Source organism: Cnephaeus nilssonii (assembly GCF_951640355.1).
Source record: "Cnephaeus nilssonii genome assembly, chromosome: 6".
Lineage (NCBI taxonomy): Eukaryota > Metazoa > Chordata > Mammalia > Chiroptera > Vespertilionidae > Cnephaeus > Cnephaeus nilssonii.
In genome coordinates, this window is record NC_137077.1 from 19,005,587 (window position 1) to 19,022,228 (window position 16,642).

The 16,642-nt window shown below is 40.1% G+C and overlaps 2 protein-coding genes across 3 annotated transcripts in view; one reads left to right on the top strand and one right to left on the bottom strand.

Moving 5' to 3' along the window:
- Positions 1–5,385, bottom strand: part of VEZT (vezatin, adherens junctions transmembrane protein) — a 73,602-nt gene extending 68,217 nt beyond the window's left edge. Inside the window, exon 1 of one of the 2 annotated variants that reach the window (XM_079775100.1) lies at positions 5,240–5,290. In XM_079775100.1, the coding sequence (XP_079631226.1) occupies positions 5,240–5,275 (36 nt within the window). In that variant the 5' untranslated portion in view covers positions 5,276–5,290. Of the gene's footprint in view, positions 1–5,239 lie in introns of both variants that reach the window. The other variant, XM_079775101.1, reaches the window with a different exon arrangement.
- A 220-nt stretch (positions 5,386–5,605) lies between these two features.
- Positions 5,606–16,642, top strand: part of FGD6 (FYVE, RhoGEF and PH domain containing 6) — a 125,517-nt gene continuing 114,480 nt past the window's right edge. The window contains exons 1-3 of the mRNA XM_079775508.1: positions 5,606–5,870; positions 12,746–13,017; positions 13,321–15,149. Coding sequence (XP_079631634.1) covers positions 5,855–5,870; positions 12,746–13,017; positions 13,321–15,149 — 2,117 coding nt within the window. The 5' untranslated portion in view covers positions 5,606–5,854. The remainder of the gene's footprint in view (positions 5,871–12,745; positions 13,018–13,320; positions 15,150–16,642) is intronic.

Sequence of the window (16,642 nt, forward strand, 5' to 3'; positions counted from 1 at the left end):
GATAATTCCTAAAGGGTAGCAGAATATGCCATCCCAAAATATGCCATTTTGGCATATTATTTTGAACTGTAGGCACTTGAGAACAGCAAATGCAGGGAGAGTCTTTCTCTGAACTTCCCTTATCTGCCTAAAGATAGATGTTCCAAAAGGAACTCAATTGCCATAAATACCCTCTGGGAGTTTCATCAACCAGGGAAGACCAACTCTTACCATAGGAGAGGAGGCTAGAAGGTCTCCACACCTGGACAAACTCTGTCACAAACTATCCCATCTCCCATCTATTCTTCTTTCATTCCTAAAAATAATTTACTTTTCCCTAAGGAGACTTCCATCTCCCCACTCCCTAAACTGTCCCCTACCCCAATTGAGATGATATTTAAGCTGGAATTCTAAGCCACCTTGGGGAGTTAGAATTTCTCCCTGGATATTGACAAAAATTCTTTCTTTGCTTAACCAAACCTTAGCCAGTCTCCAGAACCTTCCCCTTAGCCCACCTGTGCACTTCCTTGCAAAATCTAGTATTAGCAAGAATCCTGCTAAGTCATTTTATCAAGTCTCCCATTCTCCACATCTGATTGCCCTCAATCTCTCAGTTCCTCATCTTCTGCCTTCAGCAATAAATCTCTTAATACTGTCTTTTAATGAACAGAAGCTCTTACCTTTATTATAATCCAATTAAACCCTTTTCTTCTATGATTAGTGCTTTAAAAGAAATATTTTCCTAACTGAAGGACAAACATATTTTCTCTAAAGTATTTATTTTACCTCTTGCATCTAGATCTGCCATCTACCTGGAACTGATTTTTGTATGGTATTCACATAAAGGTCAACACATTTCCCCCCACATGGATGTCCAGTTAAGCTGGCATTTACTGAATAGAAAATCCTTTCTCCACTGACCTACAATGATGCCTTGGTCATAAATCAGAATACTTTGTATGTGTGGCTGTTTTTGGATGCTCTTTTCCACTGGTGAATTGGACAACTGTTGTACCAATATCCCATTATTTTAATTACTATAACTTTATGATAGGTCTTGGTATCTGATAGGATAAAATCTTCCAGCTTTATTTTCTTTCAAAATTGATTTGGCTATTCTTGGTCAGTTGTATTTCTGAATGAATTTTAGAATAAGCCAGTCACCTACATTAAGAAAAAAACACCCCTACTGAGATTTCGATTGGGTTTGCTTAGAATATACGTATTAATCTGAGGAGACACAATATCATTACAATTATGATCTTCAAACCCAAGAATATTTTTATTGCTGCCTTCTAAATGAGTCAGGCAGCTTCCCATTTCTTCCTGTATCCTAAGATAGATGAGGTACAAATACCCAACAAAGGACTTACATCCCCAGCATATGTATGGTATAGAACTCTTTCAAATAAGTAAGAAAAAGAGATAACCCAATAGAAAAAATTTGCAAAAAAAACCCACACCCTTGAATTGGTTTCACAAATGGATATAGAATGGGTTCATAAACACATAAAAAGACTCAATTCCCTTATCAGGGAAATGCACATTAAAGCCAAGAGGAGATATTGCTGATGCCACTGTAATAACATGGCTATTGTTTAACAGGAAAGGAGGAGAGGGCAGACCAGATAGATACATGCCCAATAAGGTCTAAGCGATGTGGGAAGGTGTTTGTCGGTCAATCACACCTGGAAAGGAGTCAGAGGCTAGGACCGGCGTGGCCACTGAAAGTGCACAAAATCTAAATATATAAACTTTTAGACAAAGAAGCCACTCTTCTTCTCTTGGCTCCAGGGTGCTGGGCTCCTGTGATTCCTGTTACCCGGGCATGCTCTTCCGCACCCACATGGCTTGGCGCAGGGCTATGCTGGACTCCACACATGGACTAATGAACGTGAATTAACCTGGATAATGAACTACACTGGGCTGCAACATGGAACAGAAGCTCTGGACACTGACCTTGCTTCTCCCTCTGCTGAATCCACAGTTGCACCTTTTCCAGGACTGGCTTAAGGGGCAGGGGACTTTGGAACTCGAGAAATATAACTTCATGCAAATAGAGCCTTCTTCCACATCCCATCCTCCCATGGGGGCTTCTAAAAATTCTTATTTCAGCAGTGTTCCAAGAACCTCCACCTCCCTCCCAAGAGTGACAGAAGAATTCGATTCTCTGGTAACACCACCAGAATGATAAAAAGACTGAAATTAGCAAGTGTTGGTGAGAATGTAGAGCAACTGGACCGCTCAAGCACTGCTGGTAGTAGTATAAATTGGTAGAACCACACTGGAATAATGTTTGGCAGTATCTACAAAAGGTGAACATGTGCATTTCCTAGGCCCCAGCAATTCCACTTCTAAGTATATACCCAACAGAAATATGTTCAACAAAATATATATACTAAAAGGTTCACAGTAGCTCTACTCACAAAAATCTCAAACTGGAAACTACCCAAAGACCATCAATAGTAGAATGGACTTAAAAATTTTTCATGTATTCACATGAAATACTATGGAGAAATTAAAAAATGCTCACATGACAATATACATGAATCTAACAAGTAAACAAAGCCAGAGGCCAAAAATAAATCAGACAAAAAAGAGCATATACAAATGGAATTGCACAGTGTGTACACTGTAAAAATAGGCAAAATTAATCTAAGTAAGTTATTGTAAATCTGCATGGTGGTTATCCCTGGGGTGGGAAGAAGAGACTGAAAGCAAGAGAGAGCTTCTGGTGTACTGGTGATGTTGTGTCTTGATCTAGGTGCTTGTTTTGGGGTGTGTTCATGTGAAAATTCAGCAACATTTATGATTTGTGGACTTTCCTCTGAATATTAAGCTGCAATAAAAGTTAATGCATATACCATAAAGCCAATAAATCAAATAACAAGCTGGAAAACATTTCTACAAGTAACAGGAAGAACTCATGCAAGTCAATTTTTAAGAAGCTAGCATCCAACTGGAAAATGGGTCTGCATACAAAAAGAAACGTTCAAGCAAAGAGAGAAAAATGGCTCCAATTAATGCACAAAATGTAAATTAGAACAATGGATTGCTCTTTTTTCCTAGCAAATTATTAAAGATTAAAGAAAACCAATAAGGCTGTCACTGAGGATTTGTGTGAAACTAATATTCTTATTCTTTTCTTTTTTTAAAAATATATTTTATTGATTTTTTTACAGAGAGGAAGGGAGAGGGATAGAGAGCTAGAAACATCAATCAGCTGCTTCCTGCACACTCCCTACTGGGGATGTGCCCGCAACCAAGGTACATGCCCTTGACCGGAATCGAACCTGGGACCCTTGAGTCCGCAGGCCGACGCTCTATCCACTGAGCCAAACCAGTTAGGGCTTCTTATTCTTAATGGAAACTTAAATTGGTATAACCTTTCTTCATTAAGTCTTTAAAAATTACTTTTTTCACCCACTAGTTTCCCTTCCAGAAATTATTCTAAGGAAAACTCAGAGTTACAATTAAATATGGATTTATGTCATGTTGATTACAATGGTGAGTATTTTGAAACAATGTAATTTTCTCACAATGGGAAAATTGCTACATTATGATACATATACACGATGGGATAAATAATGTTTTCAAAGAGTAATGAATAGGAATAGACTCATGATAAATTTAAGTGAAAAAAATACATACACACTTCTATGTGGTATGATATCTTTTGTGTTAAAAAATATCATAGACTTAAACATACACTTTTGCATGGAAAAAAGTCTGTAAGAACACATATTGTAGTGTTAATAACGGCCATCTCTGAATGGTAGGATAATGGATGATTTTAATTTTGTGGCTTCTTTGCTACAATGAAATGTTCCTTGAACATTTATTATTATTACATTCAAAAATCGAAGAAAATAATAGGGTAAAAAAATAACATCCACCCAGTTTCCTTAATTCTAGAAATCTAAGCAACCTAGATTTTTATCTCTCCTTTAGCTCTCACATTTAATTTGTAATTTTATCTTAGAAGTATCTGTCCAAGCCATTATAACATTTTATTACTTCTTCTTTCATTTCCAAAATGCAGGCACTTGTCTTCCCTAGAGAGCACTTCGAATGCAGGTTCTTCATTTTGGTAAAATAGCCCTATCCTCCACTCCTTCTACATTCTAGCCATATCAAAGCACTTTATATACGGTAGTTCCCCTCCTACACTCAACCCCTGAAATATCCACACCAAGTACTTTCACACCTCCCAACCTTGGCATACTCTGCTCTCCCCCCCTGTAATGCATTCTCTCCCTTGTCCTTCTAATCCAATGCATAGTTCAAGATTCACCTCCGATACCATTTCCTGGCCGTAGGTAGCTTCTCTGAGGTTACAAGAACAGATGATGGTTTCCAAATCAATCCCCGCAATGACAGTTTGTACGTATTTCAATATTTATCATTCTATATGGTTTAAGTGCCTAGCTCTCCCATTGTACAGAACGGGCCATATCTTTTACATTTTTTCTTATAAAATCTAGTTGAATGTGTGAACGCAAAACATACATATATGCAGTACATCTCTACAGGGGTGGTGAGTTTGCACCTGTGTGTGATAAATAAAGGGCAACAAAAAGACTTGCCTGTGTTGTGTGTGTGTGTGTGGGTTTTTTTTCACCATTCAAGATGGCAGAGAACGTCTTAAAATAGTCCCACACAAAAGCACTCACACCCGAGCCTGAAGTCAGAACTGGCTACACTTAGCGCAACAGCAAAGGACAAAAGAACTGAACCTAAATGCTCAAGATGCCCGGCCCTCATCGCCCACGGCGGGTCCCACACAGATTTTAAACCAGGTTACAAAACTGGCACCTGCTGCCTTCATGCCGAGGGCCACGCCTCGACCAGGAACAGGGACCTACGGCACTTCTGGATAATGACCCGAAAATCAAGGACGTAAAACTGGGGGGCTAAGTTGTACCGGTGAGTATCCGAAAATGCACGACGGGGCCCCGCCCCAGCCAGGGGCAGTCCCACTGGGGCGTAGCCGTCCCGGGGCTAGGAACCAGGCAGGGCTCCCGTCCACCCGCCCGACTGGGAATTCCGGGCGGGCCTGGGGCTGAGGGCGTCTCTGGCTACACCTGTCAGGCTGCAGCCAACTCTAGGCCCAGACCTCGCCGAGATTTGGTGACCCGAGGCCGGCAAGACCGTCACCCGATCCCTCACCCCGGGATCGGTCCCTCGCCCTGCCTCCTCGCCTTCGCCCTCGCTCTTCTCAAACAAAGGCAATCCACACCCACCGCCATTTTCTCCTTACCTCAAAAACCACCTCTTCGTCAAACTCCGGTGTCATCCTTCTCCGCCATGCCACCCGCCTCAGCACGATGGGAAATGAAGGCGGGGGAGCTTGGCGGCACCCAGGCAGCCGCTTCGCTCGTCCCGTGTGTCCAGGAAACTACAACTCCCAGCATGCCTCTCAGCTCACGCCGCCCTCCCCTTTTTCAGGCCCACGTATTGGAGCAGAAGATGATCCTGTGGACGGGAGAGGCAGGAGCAAAAGGAAGCTCGAGCCCTCTGATTGGAGGAGGCTGGGGCTTTTGTCCGCCTGTTACGGCTGCGGCTGGCAGGGGGCGCCAAGAGCACGGATCTTTTTTTTTTTTTTTTTTTAAGCTGGAGCCGGGCACGCGCCGGCGGAGGCGCGGTGAGCACTGCTCGTGCCCGCAGCTTGTCGCTCGCGCCCGGGAGCGCCGCCGGGTCCCGGGAGTCCGCCGCATCCTTTGTGCGGACCCTTGAGTTTCGCTGCGGAGCGGCCGGACGAAATGTGGACGCTGCGGGAGCTTTTTCTTCCTGCCTAAATCCTTGAGACAATGGACTGTTAGGGGAGCATGGACTGAGGGGGAGGCGAGCGGGGAAGCGAGCCGCCCGGGGAATCATGACTTCTGCCGCCGGTAAGTGACGGCGCTCGCGCTGTCCCTGGAAAGTTTGCAGGGAGCGCTGCTCGGCTTGGGTTCTGGAGCCACTGTCTCCTCTGGGGTCCAGGTTAGTGGTGTTCCTTTTACACTTTTCCCCGAGGACGGTGGCCAGTGCGGAGCAGGCGGCATTTGCTGCCCCCTTTCCTCCCCCCTTTTTGTTGAGCGAGGCTGTTTGGAAATCGTGTCTGCCTGGGGACCTGCCTTTAGGAGGAGACCGGTGTTGGGGGCTCTGCGCCAGGTGAAACGCGAAATGAAAAAAAAAAGGACCGTTTGCTTGTCCCCTAAACTTGGAGCGACGTTGCCTTTGCGTGTGAAAATAGTTTAGATGACCATGTTAAGAAGTCAGTTATTCTAAGAGAGGGCAGTGTTCCCAGAGTGTGGAACTCGGCGACGGCGCTGAGTCGCTTTAAACCTGGTACCGACTGGAAACCCCCTGACCCTTAATACTTAGTAGATAAAGAGGTGGTTTATCCGGATGGTTTCCCCCGTCACCCGAGAAGTAGAGGAATAGAAGTGGCCATAGCAATTTGTTGCTCATCTTCACCCCATTTTTTTAATGGATTTCTTTTCTATTTCTACCTGGTTAGTATAAACAACAGCCTTATTTTCGGTCTGCCTCCTTGTAGTTCTTTCCCTTCATCCAAATGACAAACTGTTTACCTTTGGATTTTGAGCAATTCTGTACATGTTTCTTTAAACATTTTTAAGGAACAGTTCTTCTATTCCATGGTAATTACTAAAGTGGTTTTAGATCCAATTTACAAGAATATAGGTTAATTTTTAAACCAGAATTTTTAATGTATTCAGTATTAAGGCTTTTATTCCCCCTTTGTTTCGTCCACGTTGAAAGAAATACACTTTTATTAGAAATGTTATAGTAAAGGAGTGTAAAGTTTTCCCTCCAAGTGACTTCTAGAATCACTTTGCTTTTCTTGGCATTTGCTTTAAATTCCTGCAACGTGAAACTGTCAAACAGCACTCTAAATGTTCTACGTTGTCTTATTTCTAAAGCCTGGATTTATTCAAGTGTTGCACTGCTAGGTGTAATAAGATTACAGGTAACTAGGCAAGAAGTTAGCCAATAGTAATAAAAAAGCCAAGAGTGAAGTAGTATTCCTGAATAAATTGTGGATCTTTCCTTTCTGATGTTATATGTATATGTAGGAGATATGTCGTCATGTCATGTTATTTATAAACTCTTTTCCTTACCAAAGTGAGGCTTTCTACTTGAGGTGAATTATTTTCATCCTAAATTTCTGTGCCTCACCTTTGTTCAGTTTTCCTTTATTACTGAGCTCTTCTACTTAATTTAAAGTGGTTGGATTTAAATCCTTTCAGCTAATTTTAGCTCTCCCCTCTTTTAGAGTATCAAGCACATTTAAAATATTTATACCTTTTATGCATCAGTTTTCAATCCCAGTCCTAACAGTTTATAATGAAGAGATACAGAAGCATTTAATATGACATTTAAATATGTAAACCTGATCTAGGGCTCAGTCTGGAAGTTTATGATTCTTTGATTTGCATTCCCCTAGAATAATGCAAGCTATTTTTATATTTTATCAACTTTACAATTAAAGAAATCCACAGACATTTTTGTGGTGTTTTAAAAGAGGGACACTTCCTGTGTTTAGCTGAGTTAGTTTTTAGCATGGGTTGCTGAGAAGCATTAGCTACTTTTTTCTCCACACATCTGTTAAGATTTATTTTAATTCTTTTGCACGTCTAAATGGAGAATATGGAAGAGAATTGGGTTTTATTTTCATCCTATTCTTATAAGATTATGTGTTTATCATTCTTACAAGCTGTTTATTCTTTTTGGAACAATAGTCAATTTAATTAAAAGTTTAGGAAAGTTATTTGCAATTGGGGGAGGGGATGTTTGTTTATATCGAATCTAATCTGCGGTATTTGGCATGGTTAGCTTAATTTAAGGAAATAAGAGAAATGTTGTAGAACATTTATGTTCTGTGTATCCTGAAGAAGAGCTTGCTTTGTTTTTCTGAAACATCTGTGAAAGAGTAGGCCCATAGTAAGATTTTAGAATTATTCTAATCAATATATTTAAAATATATTTACAGGTGTATGTTTTCTATTTTTTTTTTTTAACTTGGACAGGTCACTGTCTCATTAATGCTTGTGCTTTCCTTTACGGCTGGTTCGGAAGCTAAGAAGGTGTGCACGTGAGCCGCAGCCATCTGTGTGTAATAGATGACAGTATGTTTGTAATAGTGAAATGGTATGAGTGCTTTACAGTCTTACCTTATTTTTCCCTGGAGCCGAGCAGCTGTATAAATAAAAGATTTGCTGCTTTACTCTGAAAAGCTTTGGGTCTGACTGTTGATACAGTATTAAGATGCAAAGGTGCTGGATCCATTTCCAAAGATCATGTACTTACTTCAAGAATTTGACATTGGAGCAGACCACAATACAATGGCTTGTTATTTTTTTGAGTTGTATTTCCTTCATAACAGAGCCACAAAAAAAATAATGATAATAATAATGAAGGACTCCAGATATTTCTGTACCAGTGACTTAGTTGAACACTTGTTCCTACTAATAATTAAGAACTTATTCAGTAATCCTATTGAAGTTGATTCCTGCTACTTTTCAAAATATTATTCTACATTGAAATGGATATGGACGTTAAAAAAAAAAGAAATTTCCTGTTACTGAGAAATGTTAACGTGTATGTGTATGTGGTAGGTCTGACTATTCCTAGGGCCCTATTTTCACCATCGGGGACATCGCAGTGAGACAAAGTGCCTGCCCTTCTGGAGCTTGCTTTCTAGTGGTGAAAACAAAGTTATACTGATGACAAATCATGCAGGGTAAAGGGGCTGGAGAAAATAAAGGTTGTCCTGAAGCAAGTGTCTCAGACGTTATCATCTCAGAATCATATAGGCTTTACAGTTCTGTCCAACTCTTTATTTACAAGTAAGGAAACTGAGGCAGCCAGATCTGCAGAAAGACAAATAACTAGGTTAGCCAGCTCCCCGAGTTGTATTATTGACTTCCTCTAATACATGGTTAACTAACACTGGTGAGCCAAATTTCACAGCTGTTTACTTAATTCAATGAGTATGCATTGAGGGCATTAGGTACATAATGCTGGGCTACATTTGTTGGCAATCAACCACAGCTCATATGTAAGTAATTTAATTTCTAGGACACTGAAGAGAACAGAGATTATGTCTGTTGGAAGCAGCCTCATGTAGAAGACACATTTGAAGGAAAGAGTAAAATTGGTACCAGATATTAAAAAACAATTTAATTAACCTGGCTGGAGTGGCTCAGTTGGTTGAGCATCATCCTGTGCACGGAAAGGTTGCTAGATTAGATAACCCTTCAGGTCACATACCTGGGTTGCTGGTTCAGTCCTGGGTCAGGACACTTGTGGGGGGCAACAGATCGATGTCCCCCCCCACCCCCCCTCTTAGCATGTCCTCTGGTGAGGATTTAAAAAAATTTATCTACAAATAAAAAATTGATCAGTTAAATGACCTAGAAGCTTCTGACAAAGCTGTATTTTCAGAAAGTGAAAGATTAATTTGACGAAATGGTTTCTTTTTTTTTTTAGTTGTGGTAAAATACATATAACACAAATTTGTTATCTTTATCATTTTTAAGTGTACAGTTCAGTAGTGTTAAGTACATTTACATTGCTGGGCAGTCAGTCTCCAGAACTCTTTTCATCTTGCAAAATGGAATTTTTTTTTTCCATTCCTTCAGAAATCCCAGAGGTAGGATGCTTTAAGAATGGTTACAGAAATGAAATCAACATGACGGTCTGTCAGTTTTCATTAACTTGAATAAGATGAGAGGTTGGGAAGAGGCCTAGGGCATTCATGCTTTCTTTTAAGCATTGACTTAATGGACTAAGAGTTGAATTTAAGAGATCATTATACCAAGCTTTAGCATTAGGCTTTGAAGGGCTTTCCAATTTTTTTCTTCCTATAAAATAAACTAAAAACAAAAAACTAATAACATGCTTACTGGATAGATAACTGAAAATGTAAAAAGCTTTGGGAATTTGTATTAAGTTATTTTGAAAATATTTCATTATCTTCTTTATTTGTCACAACATTATATTGAGTGAGAAGGCATCTGTGATCTTGTGATCTTGATTGAACACATAATATTAGGGGTTTGGGAAATTCTTCCTTGGTTGATAAAAGGAACTCTTTTTACTTTTTTTTTTTTTTAAACTCAGTTCCATGTAATATCTTCCCGAGCATTGTGACTAATTTCCTTGTTGAAAATAAATTCATCACCAAATGAAGTATCTAAGCCTCTGTGTATTCAAGTAATTAAACAATGTTCAGTAGATATTTTGAAAGGTTTTGTGTGTGTTTTTTTCCAGTAAATTACGTTTTTATTAAGCATTAGATGATATTGGAGGAACAAACATAAATATAAGAAATGTAAGAAAATATTTTATCTCAGGATTTCATTGAGGAAGTATGATGGTGTGATAAATGACAGTTTAGGTGGAAAAACTTAAAAGAACTTAAAAAACCTGATGTTCAGGCTCTCTGTATCTCATTTTATCGGTCTTTTGTGTGAAGCTTTTATTAGGTTTCTAGGCTAAGAGCAGATCTGTACAAATCTAACTCAGTATAATAGGTGCTCCCTCAGTACTTTTTATATAATGTCGAGGAAGACTAACCATTGTGGTCATCTTTTAAATGCACTAATGAAGGGTACACAGCATAATCACCTGTGGATCCTAAGAAAAAATATGTCCAGGGGATACATATGTTCAGGCTTAATCCCCAGAAACTAGTTGATTAAACCTGGGGTTGAGCTATAGCATTAGGCTTTGAAGGATTAGAATGAAAATTCCCCATTGACAACCTCTGCATAGAGAAATGTTCGTTTATGAGCCTCAACTACTACAGAAGAATTACTTTTTAGTTTTAAGTTTGAAAAATTTCTGATTTCTGTATTTCATTTTAAGATTGTTTTGGGGTTTTAGTGATCTAGGTTATTGATAAAGGCATTTGCACATCTCTACTGTACATCTTTGAGGTAGAAGAATATTGCTTATTCATATGAGACGCTTAAAGAGTTGTGTCCTTGGTCCAAATAGCACCATCCTGATTGGTCAAAATGGAGCCACTCTGATTAGTTGGTGAAGATGAAAATGAGAGTATAGTTGCACAGCTCTGATTGGATAGGGAACGTTTTAATCCTATTGGTTGAAATAGGATTCCCAGAACTCCTTTATAAGGGCTGGGCAGGCAAATCAGTGTAGGCTTCTCCGTGAAGTGCAGCTGTGCAAGAGGACCCTGTTTAGCAACTGCTGCTTGGCTCTGTTTTTAAATTGCAGCCCAATTAGCCACTAGGATCCCTTCTTAAATATCTCCATTCTCAGGCTCAACATATTAAATTTGACTATAGCTGCCCAATTGATTGATCTTAAGGATTGCTGTAACCAGTCACATTACCTCAAGCATTGGATTATGTTTTTATATTACCACATTGCCTCCAACGTATGGCATTATCCAGCTTTCTAATTCCACCAGTCTAATATGTATAAAGTGAGATCTCATTATTGTTTTAATTTTTATTTTCTCCAATTATTAATGATTTGAAACATCTCTTCAAAGTACTTGTTAGCTTTAGAGTTTTCTCATCTATAAGTTACTAGTCGTATCCTTTGACCATTTTGCACTGTGTTGACAGTTTCTCCTGGGTGATGTGCAGAAATTCCTTATATATTTTAGAAAGGGTAATCCCTGGTTGTTTCAGATATTGCAAGTATCTTGTGTTCTATTGTTTTAGTAACTTTGTTCATGGTTCCTTTGAACAGAAATCTTTTATTTCAATATAATTAAATTAATATACTTCCACAAAAAAAAAGAAGAGTTGTGTCCTACAAATAACATAGGCAAATTCAACTCTTAGCATTTAGAAAATGAACTGAAGTACTTTCTCCTATTACTCAGGCCCCAAGCAGAAGCCAATTATTTCACTTAATGTTGTCTGAAGATATGGTTATCAGTTCCAAAGTTAGAAGAAAAACCATATTAAGAAATGTACAGTATACCCAAAGTTATGTATCCCAGAACTGAGACAATTTAAAGGCTAATATTGACTCTATATAATCTACACTAATAAAAGAGAAATATGCAAATTGACTGTCACTTCATGATACCCACCAGCAAATCAGGAGTGAATATGCAAATTAACTCAACAAAGATGGCAGCGGCCCCGCCCACCAGCTGTATGCAGGCATGGAGTGGCTGGGCAGGGCGGGACACCTGCTGTGAGGGGGAGGGTGGGGCCGGAGGGAGCTACAGGAGCAGCGCTCCGACCAGAGCAAAGACTGAAGGCGGCGGCCAGAGCGAAGGCCTGGGTCCCAGGTGCCAGAGGAAAACTGGTGCCAGCAGCCAGGGGAAGGAAGGCCTGTTGCACGAAGATTCGTGCAATAGGCCTCTAGTCTATATATATAAAAGCCTAAGTGACCAAACGACTGGTTGGCTGATCGCTATGATGTGCACTGACCACCAGGGGACAGATGCTCATTGCACAGGATCAGGCTCCCTCCTGTCTGGATTGGGCCTGTGGGGATCGGGCTCCCTCCTGTCTGGATTGGGCTGAAACTGGCAGTCTGACATCCCTCAAGGGGTCCCAGATTGCAAGAGGGTGCAGGCCAGGCCGAGGGACCCCACCAGTGCACGAATCCGTGCACTGGGCCTCTAGTGTAACATAATCTACCTAGTAAAATGCAGGTTCACCTTATTGTCAAAAGTAAAAGTTATCAAATGTAACCATTTGTCATCAAGTTATTATTTTTTTATCAAATGTAACCATTTGTCATCAAGTTATTATTTTTTTCTTTCTAGAGATTAAGAAGCCACCACTGGCCCCCAAACCAAAGTTTGTGACAAATAATAAGTCAACTCCACCTCCTATTGCACCCAAACCTGATATTGTGATTTCTAGTGTTCCACAGTCAACAAAGAAAACCAAACCAGCAATAGCCCCGAAACCAAAAGTTCTGAAGAGCTCACCTGTTTGTGACATCAGGCAGTCACCATCAAGGAAAATCATCGTGAATCTGGAAGAACATAAACAGGAATTACCTGAAAGTGCTGACAGCTCTACTTGCAAAAAGGTAGGGCATTCAAGCAGTGGTTATATTGTACCAATGTGTTCCTGCAGTTCTGAGTGTATCCATAAGCTTGGGAATAGAGAGAATTTGTGTGTAAAGCAACTTGTCTTAGAGTCCCTAGAAATGCCTGAAAATTTAGAAAATAGTAAAATTGATGAGTCCTCTTCAGCTATAAAAACAATGAGTAGAAGTGATTCTAATGGTGAAGTGGTCAAGAGCCAGAGTAGAGTTGTTTTTTAAAGGTAAGCATCCTAGAAGAGAAGTTTAAAGATGTTTTAATGAACATCACCCTTTATTTCCCCACAGAAGCACACATCCACAGACAACCCAGAAACGAATGAGGGCTGTAACTCCAACGGACAGTTCAGAATTGATTTCGCGGACTTGACACCTTCCCAGTCCAGCTTTGAAAAGGTTCCTGATCACTATTGCTGCCTACAACTTCCTATCGATGAACTTCGGAATTTTGAAACTTGTCAGGATGACAGTGAAAAAAGCAATATTTGCTTTCATTCATCTGAACAAGAAGCTCTGGCAAATGGTAAAAGGAGTGCTTTTTTATATTCAGATGGAGTTAGTAAGAACTCTGAAGTCAAAGAACTTGGTCCCTTAGAAGTTCACTTAGTATCGTGTACTTCAAAATTTCCAACTCCCAAGCCCAGAAAGACACGTGCTGCACGGCTGTTACGTCAAGAGCACATAGATACTCCTAGTGAAAGTACTGAAAAACCAGAGAATTTAGACAGTAGCTCTTCTTGTCTTTTTGAAGATAGTTTGAAAAACAATGAAATCATTTATCAGAATGTTTTGTATAACCAGGAACAGGTGGGCAAAGTGAAACCAGGAAAGAAAAGTGAATTGAATGTGGACTCTAATAGTGACAGACAAAACTTAGTTGATTCCCAGAAAGCCATGTGTCATGAAACATCTTCCTCTGAAAAAATGACACCTTCTTTGGATACAGATTCTAATTTGAGTTCTGACAGCAAGACAGTAGATGATTCTAGTATGTCACCTGCTGTGGACAAACCGACCAGTTTTATAAGATGCAGTACTGTATCTATGAGCCTGCCTAAGCAGCTGAAATTAGCTTGCAACAAACGTTTACCTGTGGCCTGTAACTTGGGAGGGGCTGTCCCTCAAATGCAAAAGGAATCTACAATGAAAGATGGAAGTTCCTCAAAAATTGTCCCCAAAAAACCTCAAAGACACAGCTTGCCTGCTGCAGGAATGCTTAAAAAGGCTGCCTCAGAGGAGCTTATGGAGAAAAGTTCATATTCCTCAAATGAAGAAAAAAAGGATCCAGAAAGAAATCACCTTCGACAGTTGTGTGCCGAAAACCATGGTATGTCGTCCTCCTTTGAGATGTCCAAAAGGACTTCAGAAAAGCCAGTGTGGAAATTACCTCATCCTATTTTACCCTTTAAAGGGAACCCAGAATCCTTAAAGTCTATCACCACATCCTCAAATAGTGAGCCTTCAAACGCCCTGACCAAGCCTAGAGCAAAATCACTGTCTGCTGTGGATATGGATAGGTGCACTAAGCCTTGCAAAGATTCTCAAAGGAAACACTCTTTAAAGAAGTTGCTCAGTATGAAGCTGTCCGTCTGTTTCATGAAGAGTGACTTCCAGAAATTTTGGTCCAAGAGTAGCCAACTTGAAGGCACAACTGCTGGCAGACTCTCAGGTGGAGAGGGAAAAGGGGTTGAAAGTGATTGGCATGGCTTATTAGTAGAAGAGAAGAGAAATAAACCCATCAAGTCATATTCTGCAGATAACGACAGTCTGGAATCTCAAAAGAAGAGGAAGAAGTCTCGGGGCCAGAGCAGTGCAACTAATGGACCAAGAGCTGAGTCTTTGGATGACCAAATGCTCTCTAGGGAGACAACACCTCAGGCGCCTTGCAAATCTGTTACCAGTGACTATGCACCAGATTATGAAAATGTCCGCCATTATGAGGAAATACCAGAGTATGAGAACTTTCCACTTGCTATGGCTGTCGGGAAAACTCTAGAGTTGGAAAGGCAGAATTCCAGCAGCATGGAGGACACTGATGCAAATGTGTATGAGATAGAAGACCTGTATGAAGCTTCAGATGGCCAGCTGCAACTTGGACCTATACAGCAGCATTCCAGGTAACACTTAGGTCCCAGACAGACACTGTACTTTTATGTGCATCACTGAAATTAATTTTCAAAACCCTGTCAGATAGGTAAAATCTCACACATGGGGGAGGGGGGGGTGGGGGCGGAAATCACTTGGTGCTAAAGTGGGTTAGTTAAGTATATAGTAAATTATTTCAAAGAGCAGTCTCCTTTTATCATACAGTCGGATTGGGTATTTGCAATGCAAGTGTGACGTAGTTACCCTATCTCAGTTGCTTATTAAAAAAATTTGAACCATAATAGTATAGGTATGAAAGACCTGGACCATAGAGGCCCCAGGGCCTCAAAAGCATCAACTTGGAAGTTATAGCTGGAACTTAGGGGAGGAAATTGGCCAATTTAGTGAGATTTATTTGCTAGGTGTAAGAAATCTGATGTTATTAAAATTCATGCATTTACCTATGGTGCCCTTGTCAGGTGAAACTTCTACATTTGCAAAAATTACTACTCTTTGAGGATTATTTATTTTACTTGTTGAAGGCTAATTACTAACTTCAGATGTATAAAGGAAAAATGCAGGAAACACTTTTGTATAAGCACATTCTACCCGTGGTATACCCATTCCATTCGTCTTCTTGAAACCTTGCCTATCTTTGACGGTCTAGCTCAGCAATGATTGGCTTCAGGAAGCGTGTACAGTTACCTAGTGGCAAATGTTTACTTCCTATTCTGACCTCCCAATTATGCTCTGCTATCCTTACGGCCTTTCTCTCAATCTGTCTTATGGTATGGTTATTTACTGGTATATCTGATTCTGTATTTGGTTTTAAGCACCATGAAGAGGTCTGGTAATATCTTTTTGTCCTGCGTGAGGCCAGGAAAGGGGTTTAATAGAGGTCAGTAGATGTTAGTTGGGTATGTGAGAGAACGAATGAAAAAGAGGTAAAGGAAGCAACCATTGCAACTGCTTCCTTTCTCCACTGTCTGAAAGGGAGACTTTGCATTGTATTTAAAGTGTTGGTTTTGTATCTAACCTTTTAGAAGTCTTCATGTTTTTCTTTGGTCACTAACTTCAAGCCTCTGAAACTCAGGTCTTAAAATGGGACTTTTGTAGAAATATTAACATGGCATATAGGGCTAAAAACATGATGATTGGATAAATTGAATAAATAAAATGATCTAATGAAATCTTAGTATACCAAGTAAAATAAATTGTTCTTTCAGATATTCTCCTAGCATTTTTCTTTACTCATAATCCTTTCTGCCCTTCCTCCTTTGATTCATAGAAGATAATTTACCTCCCTTGCCTAACTTTTCTCAGAGCTGACTTGATTCTGAATATTAGTATCCAGAATATTGCCTCTTCCTTGGTGTAAATATTTCCATGGAGAATTGTAGTTAAGATTCAACTTAAAAAAACCCCCACCACATCTAACTTTTCATGCCTGCTCTTCAGGGAACAATTTTGTTGGGACTCTCTTCCTTTTAACATGGTTTTGTGTAGTGTACGTGTGTGTGTGTGT